This window comes from Eurosta solidaginis, chromosome 5 (assembly GCF_040869045.1).
Source record: "Eurosta solidaginis isolate ZX-2024a chromosome 5, ASM4086904v1, whole genome shotgun sequence".
Classification (NCBI taxonomy): Eukaryota; Metazoa; Arthropoda; class Insecta; order Diptera; family Tephritidae; genus Eurosta; species Eurosta solidaginis.
The window spans coordinates 104,465,321-104,480,769 of NC_090323.1; the positions used below are offsets into that span (position 1 = coordinate 104,465,321).

General features: G+C 39.8%; 1 protein-coding gene across 2 annotated transcripts in view; it reads left to right on the forward strand.

Annotated features, from left to right (window-relative positions):
- The window catches only part of Kap-alpha1 (karyopherin alpha1), a 414,014-nt gene that overhangs the window by 279,268 nt on the left and 119,297 nt on the right, over positions 1–15,449 (forward strand). Inside the window, exons 6-7 of one of the 2 annotated variants that reach the window (XM_067792373.1) lie at positions 4,414–4,573; positions 4,633–4,696. In XM_067792373.1, coding sequence (XP_067648474.1) covers positions 4,414–4,573; positions 4,633–4,655 — 183 coding nt within the window. In that variant the 3' untranslated portion in view covers positions 4,656–4,696. The remainder of the gene's footprint in view (positions 1–4,413; positions 4,574–4,632; positions 4,697–15,449) is intronic. The other variant, XM_067792372.1, reaches the window with a different exon arrangement.

Sequence of the window (15,449 nt, forward strand, 5' to 3'; positions counted from 1 at the left end):
TATATAGCTTACTTACTTACTTAATTGGCGCTTAACAGTTTAAACGGTTATGGCCGTCCAACAAGGTGCGCCAGTCGCTCCTTCTCTCTGCCAACCGGCGCTAATTGGTTACACCAATGGAGTTTAAATCGTTTTCCACCTGATCCTTCCAACGGGGTGGAGGCCGCCCTCTACCTCTGCTTCCATAGGCGGGTTCCGATAGAAACACTTTCTTGGCCGGAGCGTCATCTTTCATTCGCATAACATGGCCTAGCAAGCGCAACCGCTGCGTTTTAATTCGCTGGACTATGTTGATGTCTGCGTATAGCTCCTACAATTCATCGTTAAACCTTCTTCGATACTCGTCATCGCCAAGGCATAGAGGTCTATAAATCCTTCGAACAACTTTTCTCTCAAACACTCTCAGAGCCACTTCATCTGCTGTTGTCATGGTCCATGCTCCTGCACCATATAGCAGGACGGATACGATAAGTGACTTGTAGAGTATGATTTTCGTTTGCCGAGAGAGGGCTTTACTTTTCAATTGCCTACCTAGTCCAAAGTAGCATTTATTGGCAAGAGTGATTCTACGCTGGATTTCATAGCTGATCTTGTTGCTAGTGTTGATGCTGGTTCCCAAATAAACGAAGTCTTTTACTATTTCGAAATTATGGCTGCCAACAGTAGCGTGGTTGCCAAGGCGCATATGCGCTGACTCTTTGCTCGATGACAGCAAGTACTTCGTTTTGTCCTCATTCACCATCAAACCCATCTTTACCGCTTATTTTTCCAGTTTGAAGTAAGCAGAACTAACGGCGCGGGTGTCTAGGCCGCTGACATCAATGTCATCAGCATACGCCAGTAATTGCACGCTTTTATAGAATATTATTCCACAGCGATTAAGTTCTGTAGCTAGTATAATTTTCTCCAGCATCAAATTAAAGAAATCGCACGATAGGTGTCACCCTGTCTGAAACCTCTTTTAGTTTCGAACGGCTCGGAGAGGTCCTTCCCAATTCTAACTGATCTGATGGTGTTGCTCAACGGCATTTTGCACAGCCGTGTAAGTTTTGCGGGGAAACCAAATTCAGACATAGCGGAATATAGGCAGCTCCTTTTCGTGCTGTCGAAGGCGGCTTTAAAATCGACGAAGAGGTGATGTGTGTCGATTCTTTTTTCGCGGTTTTTTTCCAAGATTTGGTGCATTGTGAAAATATGGTCGATGGTAGATTTACCAGGTCTGAAGCCGCACTGATAAGGTCCAATCAGTTGACTTACGGTAGGCTTCAATCCTTCGCACAATAAACTTGACAGGGCCTTGTATGCAATATAAAGAAGGCTGATTCCGCGATAGTTTGTGCCGTTTGCAGTATCCCCTTCTTGTGGACTGGGCAAAGAACACTTAGATTCCAATCGTCGGGCATGCACTCGTCCGCCCATACTCTGCGAAGAAGCTGATGCATGCGCCTTACCAACTCCTCGCCGCCGTATTTGAATAGCTCCGCAGGCAACCCATCAGCGCCCGCGGCCTTGTTGCTTTTCAATCTGGCTATTGCTATGATTTCGCCGTAATCAGGTTGGGGGACCATTTATTCCATCATCATCGATTGCGGGATCGGGTTCGTCATCTCTGTGCGGTAAATCGTTTCTCAATTTAGGAGAGCAGAGATGTTTTCCCTCCATAATCTAGGTACTAATCGTTCATTCGAACCAATTTATATAATGCAAAAGAAGAATATGGCAAATGTGATCGATCAATTTGCCAAATTCTTCTTTTCAAAGGAAGGATGATGTAAGGATAAAGTATGGCCTCATAGCAAATAATATAATGTAGTCTATGTGCGTGGGGCTTAATTGCATTTGACAGGCGCAGGCAGTTGGCAACGCGCATGTCAAATGCAACTGCAGCCACGTCACAAATGCAATATATGGATACAGAATAAATTTGCACTTAACCAGTTCGGACGGGCTTTGTTAACTTATTAGTTTTTTATAAATAAAGTTTGTGCATATTATATATATATATATATATATATATATATATATATATATATATATATATATATATATATATATATATATATATATATATATATATATATATATATATATATATGTGCCTTTTTATTGGAGAAAAGTGTGGCGGAGATTACCGCAATACTAATCATTATTTTAACAAAATTGCATCGGTTTGGAGGCGGCACCCTCCCTAGACGACATCCGGCGGCCGGTGACTCAACAGCCAGGTAACCTAACCGAACAAGAGCTTCCCAGTGAAAATTCATCTGCCTTGCAGATGCCGTTAGGAACCGCCATGAAATATGCAGGTCTTGTCGCTTCCCAAAGCAGTCGGTTCTATGTACCGGAGCGACTCGGGATTTTTCCCGACCAAGGACTGTCATTTCAGTGTGACCCCATTTAATTTGATTTTTGATCAGGATCTACATTTTGGTGCGCACGCAACCGCAATTGTTCCAAGAATTCAGAGCCGTAATAAAATCCTCAAATCCCTTGCTGGCAGTACCTGGGGAAAAGATAAAGAAACGCTCTTGACCACATACAAAGCAATTAGCCAGCCGATTACGTGCTACGCGTCACCCATATGGTCGCCAAGCCTAAAGACCACCCACTGGAAGAAACTACAGGCCTGCCAAAATACTGCTCTCAGAATCGCCACGGGCTGTCTTCTTATGTCCCCGGAACACCATCTACATAATGAGGCGAGAATACTCCCCATCAGGGAGAGAAATGAGATGCTGACCAAACGGTTTCTGTTGAATACCCAGAAACCTGGGCATCCCAACAGACATCTGATTGACGAACCCGCACCGCCTGGGGGCCTAAGGAGTCATCTCCGTAAGCATTTTGAGGAAATACGGCACCTGAGAACCCAGCCGTATGAAGCGGAAAAACACAAGCAGGTCCTTGGTGAACTCCATAGACAGGCGTCGGATCTTTATGTCGGGAATTGCCCGATGAATCCAGTACTTGAAGAAAAATATCCAGAACTCGCAGAAGAGGAACGCATACTCCCCAGGGAAACGCGTGTCACTCTTGCTCAACTGCGTTCTGGATACTGTAACAGGTTAAACTCTTACCTATCCAGAATCAACCCTGACATACAAAATGTATGCCCTGCTTGCAATGTGTCCCCACATGACACCAACCATCTCTTTAATTGTAATGTGGAACCAACGCCTCTAACACCCCTTTCCTTATGGTCCACCCCTGTTGAAACGGCAAGTTTCCTTGGACTCCCGTTAGAGGATATTGATGACAATTTGTGATCGGTCGCGGCTATTAGGTGGGGCGAGCATTGCTACAACAACAACAACAACATGCAGGTCTTGTCCCTTCAATTTGTAAGGAAAATATAAAATAGCACGACGCTAATTGGAAGAGGAGCTCGGTCTTTGGCAAAATTAACTAAATAGAAGGAGATCATAACGATTTTCCTTTTTTTAACTTATGTACTTTGTACTACCATATCTCTACTGGAAGTATTGTTACGTACAAACTATATATATGTATATTGGAAATTTTTAATAACTGTAAGCCGCTTTTTTCAAAGTAGGTGTGGTCCATATCCGCTTTTGATCGGATATGCATATAATATTCTTATAACTGTAAGCCCCCTTTTTTGAAAGTAGGCGTGGTCCTTATCTGCTTTTGATCGGATCTACATATATATAATACCAAGGACGACATTTACGTCAAATTGCAAAAAGATATCAATAGATTTTGATTGATTTTGATTAACGGTTTGTAAAATTTTTAAATTTTCTTCTGCTTAATGAGAGCGGCGCCACTCCCATTTTACAAAATTGTTATAAACTTAACTTTTCTTTATCCATTCGTGAACTTCTCCCACTTCATTAGTATGTGTTAAAACATTGTTTTTTCCATTTCCCAGAGTGGGCGTCGATATAATCTGATTACGGCCATTTTCAGCACCAATATGTCGTCAACGATGCTGTAAAAGCTGCTAACACCATCCACTAAAGTTTCATATAAGAACGAAAAAGCTCTATTGCATGACAAGTTTAAATGTATTAAAATTTTGTGGAATTAGCAGCGTTTTTATTATTTTGTTGAATGGTTGAATGGGACTCATTTTATCGGCACTTGGTAGAGTACAGGGAAAAGTATCGATACTACTTACTCAGTAATCGTATTGTTCTATCACTAATTGTTATGCTCTCAATTGAAACATTTTTTTCTTACCAACAAAAGGAACCATATTTTCAATACATTGCAGAATCGCTCAAGCCTAGTAGGTGTTTTATATTCTCAACGGAGAACTAATTTTGGTCAAAGCGTCATACATTTATACACTAATTATTTACATAAACAATACGGTTATCGGGCATAATCTCTATCCGATACAACACTAAATAATACAAACTAAATTATTATTTTAACCTTTTCCATCAGGTTCATGTTGGTTGTATTCCGCCTATGTGTGATTTTCTAACAGTGGTTGATTCAGACATAATTCAGGTTGCATTAAATGCTCTGGAAAATATACTCAAAGCCGGGGAAAAATATTCCATTCGACCAAATCCATATGCTATGGCTATAGAAGAGTGTGGAGGTATGTATGTACATGCGCATGTGCTAATTATGTTACTAACTGTTTATTTATTTGGAAAGTCAAAAGCAACAGCGGCTCCTAATGACAAACAAATTCTAAAAATATACTACGAAACAGAGTTGAGTAAGTTAAGGCAAATAGGTTTTGAAAAAGAAAAATGAAGCATAATTGAATTAGATAGTTAGTAGACGTATGGTTATTGTAAAAGTTATAATAAAAACGTAGAGACCTAGATGGCATAAGAAAATTTATAGAGTACAGCAAGGAGTTACAGTCAATGTCACCCTTAATATCTCCAAAAACCAAAGACAAATAATGCGTTGTCCTTGTTTCTAAGGATTGTAAATTATAAAGCAGCCGGCGGGATAGGAAAGGAGGGATTGGGTCAGAGAAATGTAGGAATCTAAGACAAAATTTAAGAAAAACCTATTGCACTCGTTCAATGCAAGAGCAGAGTATTGAAGTTTAGAGCGTACGAACGATGAGTACAGCAATTTCAGGGTATACGGGCCCGAAAAATTGGTGCTGTTGCGCCTTAGGAAACCTATAAAGACATACGCACTGGTGATAATGTGGTTAATGAATTAATATGGTTAATGAACGAGAACGAGGGGTCAAAGACGACACCTACGTCCTTGATATCAAGTAGGAATTGAAGAGGATACCTGTGATACAGTATGTCGTTGGTGAGACTTTGCGAATTTATCAAAAGTAATATGATAACATTTTGAAGGTTTGAAAGAAGATGCGAGTCGCGCCACCAGTGTTAATCTATCTATGTTTTCTTGTAGACGCTGTGCATCTTAAAAGGTTTTATTAGAAGAATAGACGCTTAGGTCTTCAGCATAGAGTAGGAACTCCAACGAGGTGACACAATTGCCAATATCATTAATAAACAAAATGAAAAAAACAGGAACTAGGATACTCCTTTGGGGTACCCCAGAGGTGGCAGTAGAAAGCTCAGAGAATACACCCTTCATCGATACCGATTAGGTAGAAACATAACCAATTGAGAAACGTGGAGTGAAGTTCAAGTGAAGCTTACTTTCGCAGGAAAGGATTGTGAGATACCTTGTCGAATGCCTTGGAGAAAACCGTGTAAATACAATCCACTTGGTGTCTTTCTGAGAACGCATTAAAGCAATATTCACTAAATATATCTAAATTAGTGACTGTATACCAAAACTCAGAGTTGCTTGATGTGTAGAATGATTGCTTTACTTTAGGGAAACTGCTATATCATTTGTGAAGTTTGATTAAAAAAATTTGCAATGGCTATGGGAGAGTTTGCCAGTTTATCATACAGAAAAACTGTTGCTGGTACCCCAACACATCCCTTTTAAGATTTAAGCGCGATATCCAGATCACAAGAAAACGCTGAAGAAATTTTTTTTATTTTCCTTTTGTAAGCTAAACATACCATTTACAAAATTGCTTCCGAGACGCTCAGAAAAGCCGAAGAAATTGTTGGAAGCTTCAATTGGTACATGCAGAACGCATTCCGAACGAAATTTTGAAAATAAAATGAGTAGTATAAGAGGAAAATACAAGTTAACACGCTCAGCCACTGCCCAGTCATACCATTCCTAGGTTCGATCAATACACGCGCCGCAACGTCAGCACAACTGTTTGGCATCGTTGCAGCGTAAGCATATTTGTGTTTCGTCATGAAATGCAATACAAATAATTTCATAATGCAACGCTTGTGAGAAATCAAGGCCACAGTCATTCTCACCTGCATTCGAACACACTTGCGTAAGGGTTGCGCCACTGCCGCCGTCGCTGAGGTTTCTTGGGCAGTTGCTGTCGGGGATCCGTGTAATTAAGTCGAGCTGCTTATAAGCTAATAATTAATCATTCAATAAAGATATGTACTTGTGTTAACTTTAAATGTTCTTGTTTTTGTGGAGCGAGTTGGCTCCTTAATTAAATTTATTTTTTGTTACGGCTGTTAGGCCTAAAACTTTAACTACTAAATACAATTCATTATTACAATTACTTAGTTCTATTGAATATGCTGTCGGAATGCCATGTGATTCCGATCAGCATATTTATTAGCGTGACAAACGGACGATTCTGGCAGCTACTCTTTTAAGGGAGGTTGGAAAGGACGCGTTTCCAATCCTCCAGTGCTCCCAGCATAAGGCAACAAAATTTGGAACCCATATTTTACATTTAGATTGGTATTTTAAGCTGCCGGAATGTATTAGTCTCCGATCAACACAGTCAAACATGTATTTGCATGTTGGAAAGCATATGTATACAATCACCCCTCAACTTTGTTTATTAATGACGCTGTCGGAATGCATCAAGACTCCGATCAGCACAGCTCAACATAGAATGGGAGGTTGAAAAGGACGTGTTTCCAATCCTCCCTGTTCAAACTTTTGTTTGGCCTTATTTTCGTTACACATCATATAATTTTATTGTTATATTAATGCTGTCGGAATGCAAGTGATTCCGATCAGCAACAGTAAACATCTGCTGAAAGTACCGAATTCCAGCGAAATTAGTTGTTGGAACGGTCTGGAGTTACAGCTGGCGACCGATTTTCTTTTCCTTCGGGATGCATTGTATTATGATGCTTCCGCTATTACGATTCCCTTTTACCGCTCTCGTATCGGATATTCCATGTAAAAATATAAGGAAAAAACTTTATCTTATTGAAAGGGTTGTACAGTGCTCTAGTAAACTTTTTTAAAAGTGTTCAAGTTATTACTACCTTTTATGTGATTCGGAAGTTCATTGAAAAATTTGAGGCCTTTGTAAAATATATTTTGCTTGTCCACTTCTGTTTTGAAAAGAGGTAATCTAAAATTATTGTTTTCTCTAATTACGTATGAATGTTTATCATTTATATTGTAACGAATTTAGTGAAACTCCGCTTATTTCACCCCTTCTACTAACGTTCGTGTCGCAAAATTGTTGAATAAATAACTCCAATATTCAATTATGCAAAATGGTTTTTATTAGACTACTTTCACAATAACACTTCTACTTCTCGACAGATAGCGTGCTTAAATCAAACCGATTGCTGATTCTCAGCTTTACCTCCTTTTATACTCTGTGATTTCCGCGTTCGAATACTTCTAGGCGTTTCTAGAATTTAACTTAGTTACCAGCTGTAAAATTACCAGCAATAACTACAGATGCGCGTGTATATGTGTGCGATACTTGCACAAATTATTTCTTACTTTTGTGAGCATCCCAGATAAGATATATGCATGTGTTTGTGCGTTTTCTATCCGCTGTGTGCACGTACATATGTGTAGACATAATGATTGATTCGTTTATATAGATACAAGTGACTGCTTGCTTTATTGTTGTTGTGGCTTTATTTACTTAGTTTCAGATTAGTGATGTGAGTATCACTTAGAGTCACTAATATTCGTCACACTGCGCTCCACCTAAAGCGCCAAATACACGACACGAACATTTCCGCGAGCATTCCCGTTATGTCATGTTTCTGCGACCTTTTCTGTCGTGTATGGTGGTGTTTGCCAGTTCGCGCAAATGTTCGCCAAAAATCAAAATATTTTAATTTTTGGCGAACATCTGCGCGAACTGTTCGTGCGTGTATGGCGAAATAGCTCATAATCGTAGTAATTTCTGAACGGAACAGACGTGCGCGGAAAAGTAAAATGGACAATAAAAAATTTCTGAGTGAATTTATTGAAATGTATAAATCTTCTCTCTTTTTTTTACGCTTAATTGCCACAGCGAGCAATATTGCTGCAGCACAATTGTTGTCCGTATTCATCGCAGTCTGAAAGAGAACTAATGTTCGGCCAAAAGTTCGTATGGTGTATGGCCAAAGCTGCGAACAAGATTGCGGAATGTTCGCGGAAATGTTCGTGTCGTGTATTTGGCGCTTTAGTCTGACCGTCCCGATCAGACAAATCTCTCGATCTAACCGCTGCTAGCCTATCCAAATGAACCACTCTTCTATTTCGCGCTTTCCCAATTGTTTGTATGCGGTAGATGACATCACTGATCCTCTTCACAACTCTGCACGGGGCTTCCCAACTCCACCAAAATTTGGATGGAACACCTTTCCGCCAGTGAGGGTTGTATAACAGTACCAAATCTCCCTCCAAGGAACCTTCCTAATTGTTGTTCTTTTCAAACCTGTGTTTCATCTTACTACTCATTACCCTGGTTCGTTCCCTCACACTCTGTGTTTGGCCAATGAACTACTTCGTAGAGCTTGCGTTTGACGGATTGGCTTTGCATAGTCAGTATCGTTCCGACGCTTCACAACAGTAGTGTGCCCTGGCTTGAAACCACATTTGCATTCTTTCTGCGAAATTCTTTCCTTCGTTTTAGTGCGTCCATTAGGGGTTTTCAATGCCAGTGTTTCTCTCGCAGGTACTTTCGGTTTTGATTTGTTTGGCGAATTCGTTCCATCAACCTTTGCCGGATCTACTTTCCTTGATTTTTGTGGTCTCTGTCGAATCTCCTCCACCAGCACTCGCTTACTGCTTAACCCTTTCTCCAAACTGAAGTTAAGCGGCACATCCTTGTTCTTATAGCGCATAATCTTTCTCCGCATATCGATCGTGATCTCATGGTCAACTAAGAAGTCCACTCCCAATATGACTTCATCAACGATCTCCGCCACAACGAATTTGTGTAGAACCATGACATTCCCAATTAAAACTTCACAGATCACTTCTCCCTGGACTTGGTTATAATCGCCAGTGACCGTACGCAACCTTGCTCCAGGTACTCACTTGACTGTCCTGTTGACCAAATCAGATCGGATTAAGGAATGAGATGCGCCCATATCTACAGTCAGTACACGCTCCTTGCCATCCACATTTCCTTTGACGGTAAGACTGCTCGAGTTTCTTCCAATTTGCGAGATAGATATCACAGGACATTCAATAGCTGGGGCAAGTTTTCGATCTTTACATCTGACTCGCTCTTGCTTATCTCCTCCAGCTTTACGTTTACAACCAGGCAAGTTGTAACTACCAGGACCGGTGCTGCAATGACGTGCAATGTGACCTGGGTTACCGCACTTGAAACACTTCATAACTCCGTCATTTTTCTGTTGTGACCCCTTCAGCGCCTCCAATATTTTGTTCACCCAGTCTGGCATTTCCACTTCCACACGGCGAGCTTTGTATGCTGGTTTACTCAATATTGTGGCAGTTTCCTGAGTCAGTGCATGTGATACCGTTTCTGCAAATGTTGGCTTAGGGTTTGTATATGTGGCTCGCTTCGTTTTGACGTCCCGTATGCCATTTATAAAGCTCTGAATTTTCACCCTTTCGGTGTATTCCACGGGTACGTCGGCATTTGCCAAATGAGCCAACCTTTCAACTTACGAAGCAAACTCTTGCATAGTCTCATTAGCTTTTTGGCAACGATTTTGCAATTCTATTTGATATATCTGTTTTCTGTGTTCGCTTCCGTATCGCCGTTCTACAGCAGCCACCAATGCTGCATAACTGTTACGTTCGTACTCTGGGATGGTCTGCAATATCTCGGCAGCTGGTTTTTTTAAAGCCACGAACAATGCAGCAACTTTATCTTCAGCATTCCAGTTGTTCACTCTTGCGGTCTTCTCAAACTGTAGCTTAAAGACCTGGGAGGGAACAGAACCGTCAAAGGATGGTGTTTTTACCTTTGGATAACTTGCTGAAACTGCTGGAAAATTTAGTTGTAACGACTCGATACGTCCTCTCAAAGCATCCACTTCGGCCTCGATTTTTTCCTCAAACTGTAAAATTTTCGTATCCTGGGCCTCCAGCTTCGATGATATGCGGGCCTCCTGTGCTTTCAACTGCTCAGCCAACTGAGATGTCATATATGTCTTCTGTTCTTCCAGGTGAGATGCCATATATGTCTTATGTTCTTCCAGTTGAAATGACATTTGCGACAAAATTTCTGAAATGCGTGCCTCCTGTGCTTCAATCTTGGATGTTATACGTGTCTCCTGGGATTCCAGATGGGATACCATATACGTCTACTGTTCTTCCAGTTGTGATGCCATATATGTCTTCTGTTCTCCAGTTGAGATGACATTTGCGACGGCATTGATGTTACTGTTGATGTTTGTGCATACATTGCAGCCAATATCATGTTCAAGTCTGTGCTGGTAATTGTCTGCGATGTTTCGTTTTTCAATTTTTGTTGTTGTCTCGTCCCCATCAGGATGAAAGACATCATCGCCCACATCAATTCCCTCCGACTCCAAAGCGTCTCGTAGTCGTGCCTGAAGTTTGTGTTTATTTCCGGTTGTATTCAATACACGGCTCTCCAACTCCTTCAGTTGCTGGATCCTCAATTCACTCAACTTTGCCATGTCCAAGTTGTATTCGCAATCTTCGGAATTTATTCAACAATTCCTCTTCTGACACCAATTGTAAAAATTTAGTGAAACTCCGCTTATTTCACACCTTCTACTAACGTTCGTATCGCTAAATTGTTGAATAAATAACTCCAATATTCAACTATGCAAAATGGTCTTTATTAGACTACTTTCACAATAACACTTCTACTTCTCGACATATAGCGTGCTTAAATCAAACTGATTACTGCTTCTCAGCTTTACCTCCTTTTATACTCTGTGATTTCCTCGTTCGCATACTTCTAGGCGTTTCTAGAATTTAACTTAGTTACCTGCTATAAAATTACTAGCTATAACTACAGATGCGCGTGTATATGTCAGTGATACTTGCACAAATTATTGCCTACTTTTGTTAGCATCTCAGATAAGATATATGCATATGTCTGTGCGTTTTCTCTCCACTGCGTGTACGTACATATGTATGTGTAGACATACTGATTGATTCGTTTATGCAGATGCAAGTGACTGCTTGCTTTATTGTTGTTGTGGCTTTATTTATTTAGTTTCAGATTAGTGATGTGAGTATCACTTAGTGTCATTAATATTCGTTACAATATATACAGTGGCTCACAGCTTATTTCATGCATATGCACTATTAAATTTTTGAATTCTTTATTTGGCAAATTTAAACATATATTGTGAAAATTTAAACGCCATATTTTTGCTGCGAAATTGTAGTTTCAAAAAATACTTCATTTATTTTTTTTTTGCTTATAGTTTAACAACATAAGAGTGAAAAACTTAAAATAATTCAAAATTTTACATCACAGCTTATTTCATGCAGTCTACTGTTTTCATAAAAAAATATAAACAATTAGTAAAGTTAAAAAGATTCAGTACTTTGTGTAGAGTCCTTTGGCCTTAATTACAGGTTGCAGCCTTTGGGGCACTGATTCCACTAGCATTTTTGTAATTTCTGGTTCGATTTTGTTCCACTCCTCCGAAATTACGCTTTTCAGCTGATCTTTGCTGCTTATGTGGTGTGTGCGGATTTTTGTGTCCAATAAAGACCACAAATTCTCGATCACGTTCATGTCGGGTGACTGAGCCGGTAGTTGCATTAAATGTGGACAATTCCATATGATCCATGTCTGTACGATCGCGACTTATGTATCGGATCATTGTCCTGGTAGAAACGGAAATCTTGGTGTATTCCAAGTTTCTCGGCACTTTGGACCAAATTATCTTTTAGTATATTGAGGTACATTGTTTTGTCCATAATACCCTCAACAAATACTAAATTTCCGACGCCAGCTGCTGACATACATACCCATACCATTACACTGCCACCATCATGTTTCACAGTAGGCTTGATGTTATTTTTATGGAGCTCGGTTTTGGGTTTCCCCCAAAGGTATGTCATTCCATCTGAGCCGAAAATATTGAATTTGGCTCGTCAGAAAATATTACCGTTTTCCAGTAATCGAAGTCTTTCATTTCTAGCTCCCTGGCGAAGGAAATTCGGCTAAGCTGATTTTTCTTGCTTACGAAGGGCTTCTGTGGTGTTACTCGACCATTGAAGTCATGTTCACGTAGCACGCGCCGCACTGTTTCGACGCTACATGACTTGCCCACATCTTGTTGAACTTCCATTGCCAGCTTGGGGCGGATAGCTTCGGATTTTCCTTTATTTTTCGTACAATTAAACGTTCTTCACGTTCAATGAAAATTTTGTTTGGTGCATTTCGACCTTTAATTTGTATCCGATTTTCATGAACGAAGCGATTAATTATGCTTTGCCCTATAGCATGGCTTAAATTAACTATTTCAGCTATTTTTCGTTGCGTTTTTCCGCTTTGGAAATGGTTTATGTTCAATTCTCGCTGTTCGATCGTAGTTCGGCGACCATTTTTATGTAAATTTTTGTACTAATCACTTGACGATCGAAAACATACTAAAATTTGCATAAACGCTAGTTACAAGAACTAGAAAAGCGAAATACCGTTAACTAACGACTAGCTGTCGCCACAACGTAAAGAAATGGTTGCATGAAATAAGCTGTGAGCAAAGATTTTGATATGCATCTGCATTTCATCCCTTCGTGTGAGTAGGACTGTATTTGCATGAATTCTGCTCAGCTACTTAGATAAGTCAAGCATTTCACTAAATATATACATTCAAAATTCTTCAATTCGAACTGCATGAAATAAGCTGTGAGCCACTGTATAAGCTTTTCACTGAGGTATGTTGGTAATCTACCGTGCCTGATATTAAATACGAATTTCATGCTGTGGTAGAATATAAGCTGTTTTACACTCAACCAGTTTAGTGCTTCTATCATGTTATTAATGGAAGTATTATACCTCATGTTTAGTATAAATCTCATAGCTTTATTTTGCATAATTTGTAGCTTATCTACCTGGGTTTCATTGGCAATAAAGAATATTGTGGGGCAATATATGAAATGCGGATCTATGGTGGATTTATACACTTTCAGCTTGTATTTTCTACTAATAAATTTGCATGACCTCTTCCAGTCTGATGATTCAAAAGTTATTTAAGGTCAATGTTAATTTAATTGAAAACTTTGGAAACAAGTTTCCTAAAATAAAGTTTGAAGCAATCCATTTTAAACGTAACAAAATTCTAGTGGAACTAGTGACTAGTTTCAAAAAAGATTGCCTGTCTGTTTTTGCCGCTCTTTAAAATTTTGACTGTCCTTAAACGCGATTAACGCTGTAATATAAATACCCAAATGTGCATATTCTAACATATGTACATGTTGTATTCTTGTGGATACCTTTCAAATCAGATTCATATACAAATGCATGTGGGTATCTCTGTATATAGGTACATAGGTATGTAAATTCAAGAAACTGCGCAAGGGATGATATGAAATAAAAATCCCACCTACTTTTACTCTATGTTGTATTTCATTTTGTTGATGCTTGGACTGGCTGACCATTCTTGCTTGCGGCGCGAAATTCTTTTCTTTTAAGTCTTTTGGTTTTCCAATAATTTTATACAATATATAAAAGGATAATGCTGGCTAATATTTGTTGTTAACGACATTTCTAAGCGCGGCATTTAAAGAAAGACAAAGGACATATAAATAAAAATAAATAAATGTAAGGCGCGATAACCTAGAAGTAGGTGGGATTTTTATTTCATATCACCCCTTGCGCAGTTTCTTGAATTTACATACCTATGTACATATGTATATATAGAGATACCCACATGCACTTGTATATGAATCTGATTTGAAAGGAATTTGCAAGAATACAACATGTACATATTGAAACGAATTTGGTGCAATTCCTCTTATTTGCAACCTTCTACTAACGTTCGAATCACTTAACTGTTGAATAAATAACTCCACTATTCAATAATGCAAAATGGCCTTTATTCAAGTATTTCACACTGCTACTACTTCTCGACAGATAGTGTGCTTAAATCAAACTCATTACTGATCGTCCCGATCAGACAAATTTCCCAATCTAAACGCCGCTAGCATCTCCAAATGAACCACTCTTCTCTTTCGTGGTTTCCCAATGGTTTGTAGCGGTAGATGGCATCACTGATCTTCTTCACAAATTTGTACGGGCTTTCCCAACTGCACCGAAATTTGGATGGAACACCTTTCCGCTGGTGAGGGTTGTATAACCGTACCAAATCTCCCTCCAAGAAACCTTCCGAATTATTTTTCTCATCGTACCTGCGTTTCATCTTACTACTCATTATCTTGGATCGGTCCCCAGCATTCTGTGGGTTGGCCAATGAACTACTTTGTAGAGCTTGCTCTTAACGGATTGTCTTCACATAAGCAGTATCTTTCCGACGTTTCCCAACAGTAGTGCGCCCTGGCTTGAAACCACCCTTGTATTCTTTCTGGGAAATTCTTTCGTTCGTTTTAGTGCGTCCATTAGGGTTTTTCAATGCCAGTGTTTCTCTCGCAGGTACCTTCGGTTTTGATTTGTTTGGCCCATTCGTTCTATCAACCTTTGCCGGATCTACTTTCCTTGACTTTTGTGGTCTCTGTCGAATCTCCTCCACCAGCACTCGCTTACTGCAGAACCCTTTCTCCAAAATGAATTTATGTGGCACATCCTTGTTTTTATAGCGCATAATCTATCTCCGCATATCGATCGTGATGTCATGGTCAACTAAGAAGGCCACTCCCAATATGACTTCATCAACTATCTCCGCCACAACGAATTTGTATGGAATCATGACCTTCCCAATTAAGACTTCACAGATCACTTCTCCCTGGACTTGGTTATAATCGCCAGTGACCGTACGCAACCTTACTCCAGGTAATGGCTTTACTTTCTTATTGACCAAATCAGATCGGATTAAGGAGTGAGATGCGCCCGTATCTACAGTCAGTACACGCTCCTTGCCATCCACATTCCCTCTGACGGCAAGACTGCTTGATTTCATTCCAATTTGCGACACAGATATCACAGGACATTCATTAGCTGGAGCTAGCTCCCGATCTCTACATCTTACTCGCTCCTGCTCATCCCCTCCAGCTTTGTTATTAAGACAACCCATGCTGTTGCAACCACTAGGATCAAG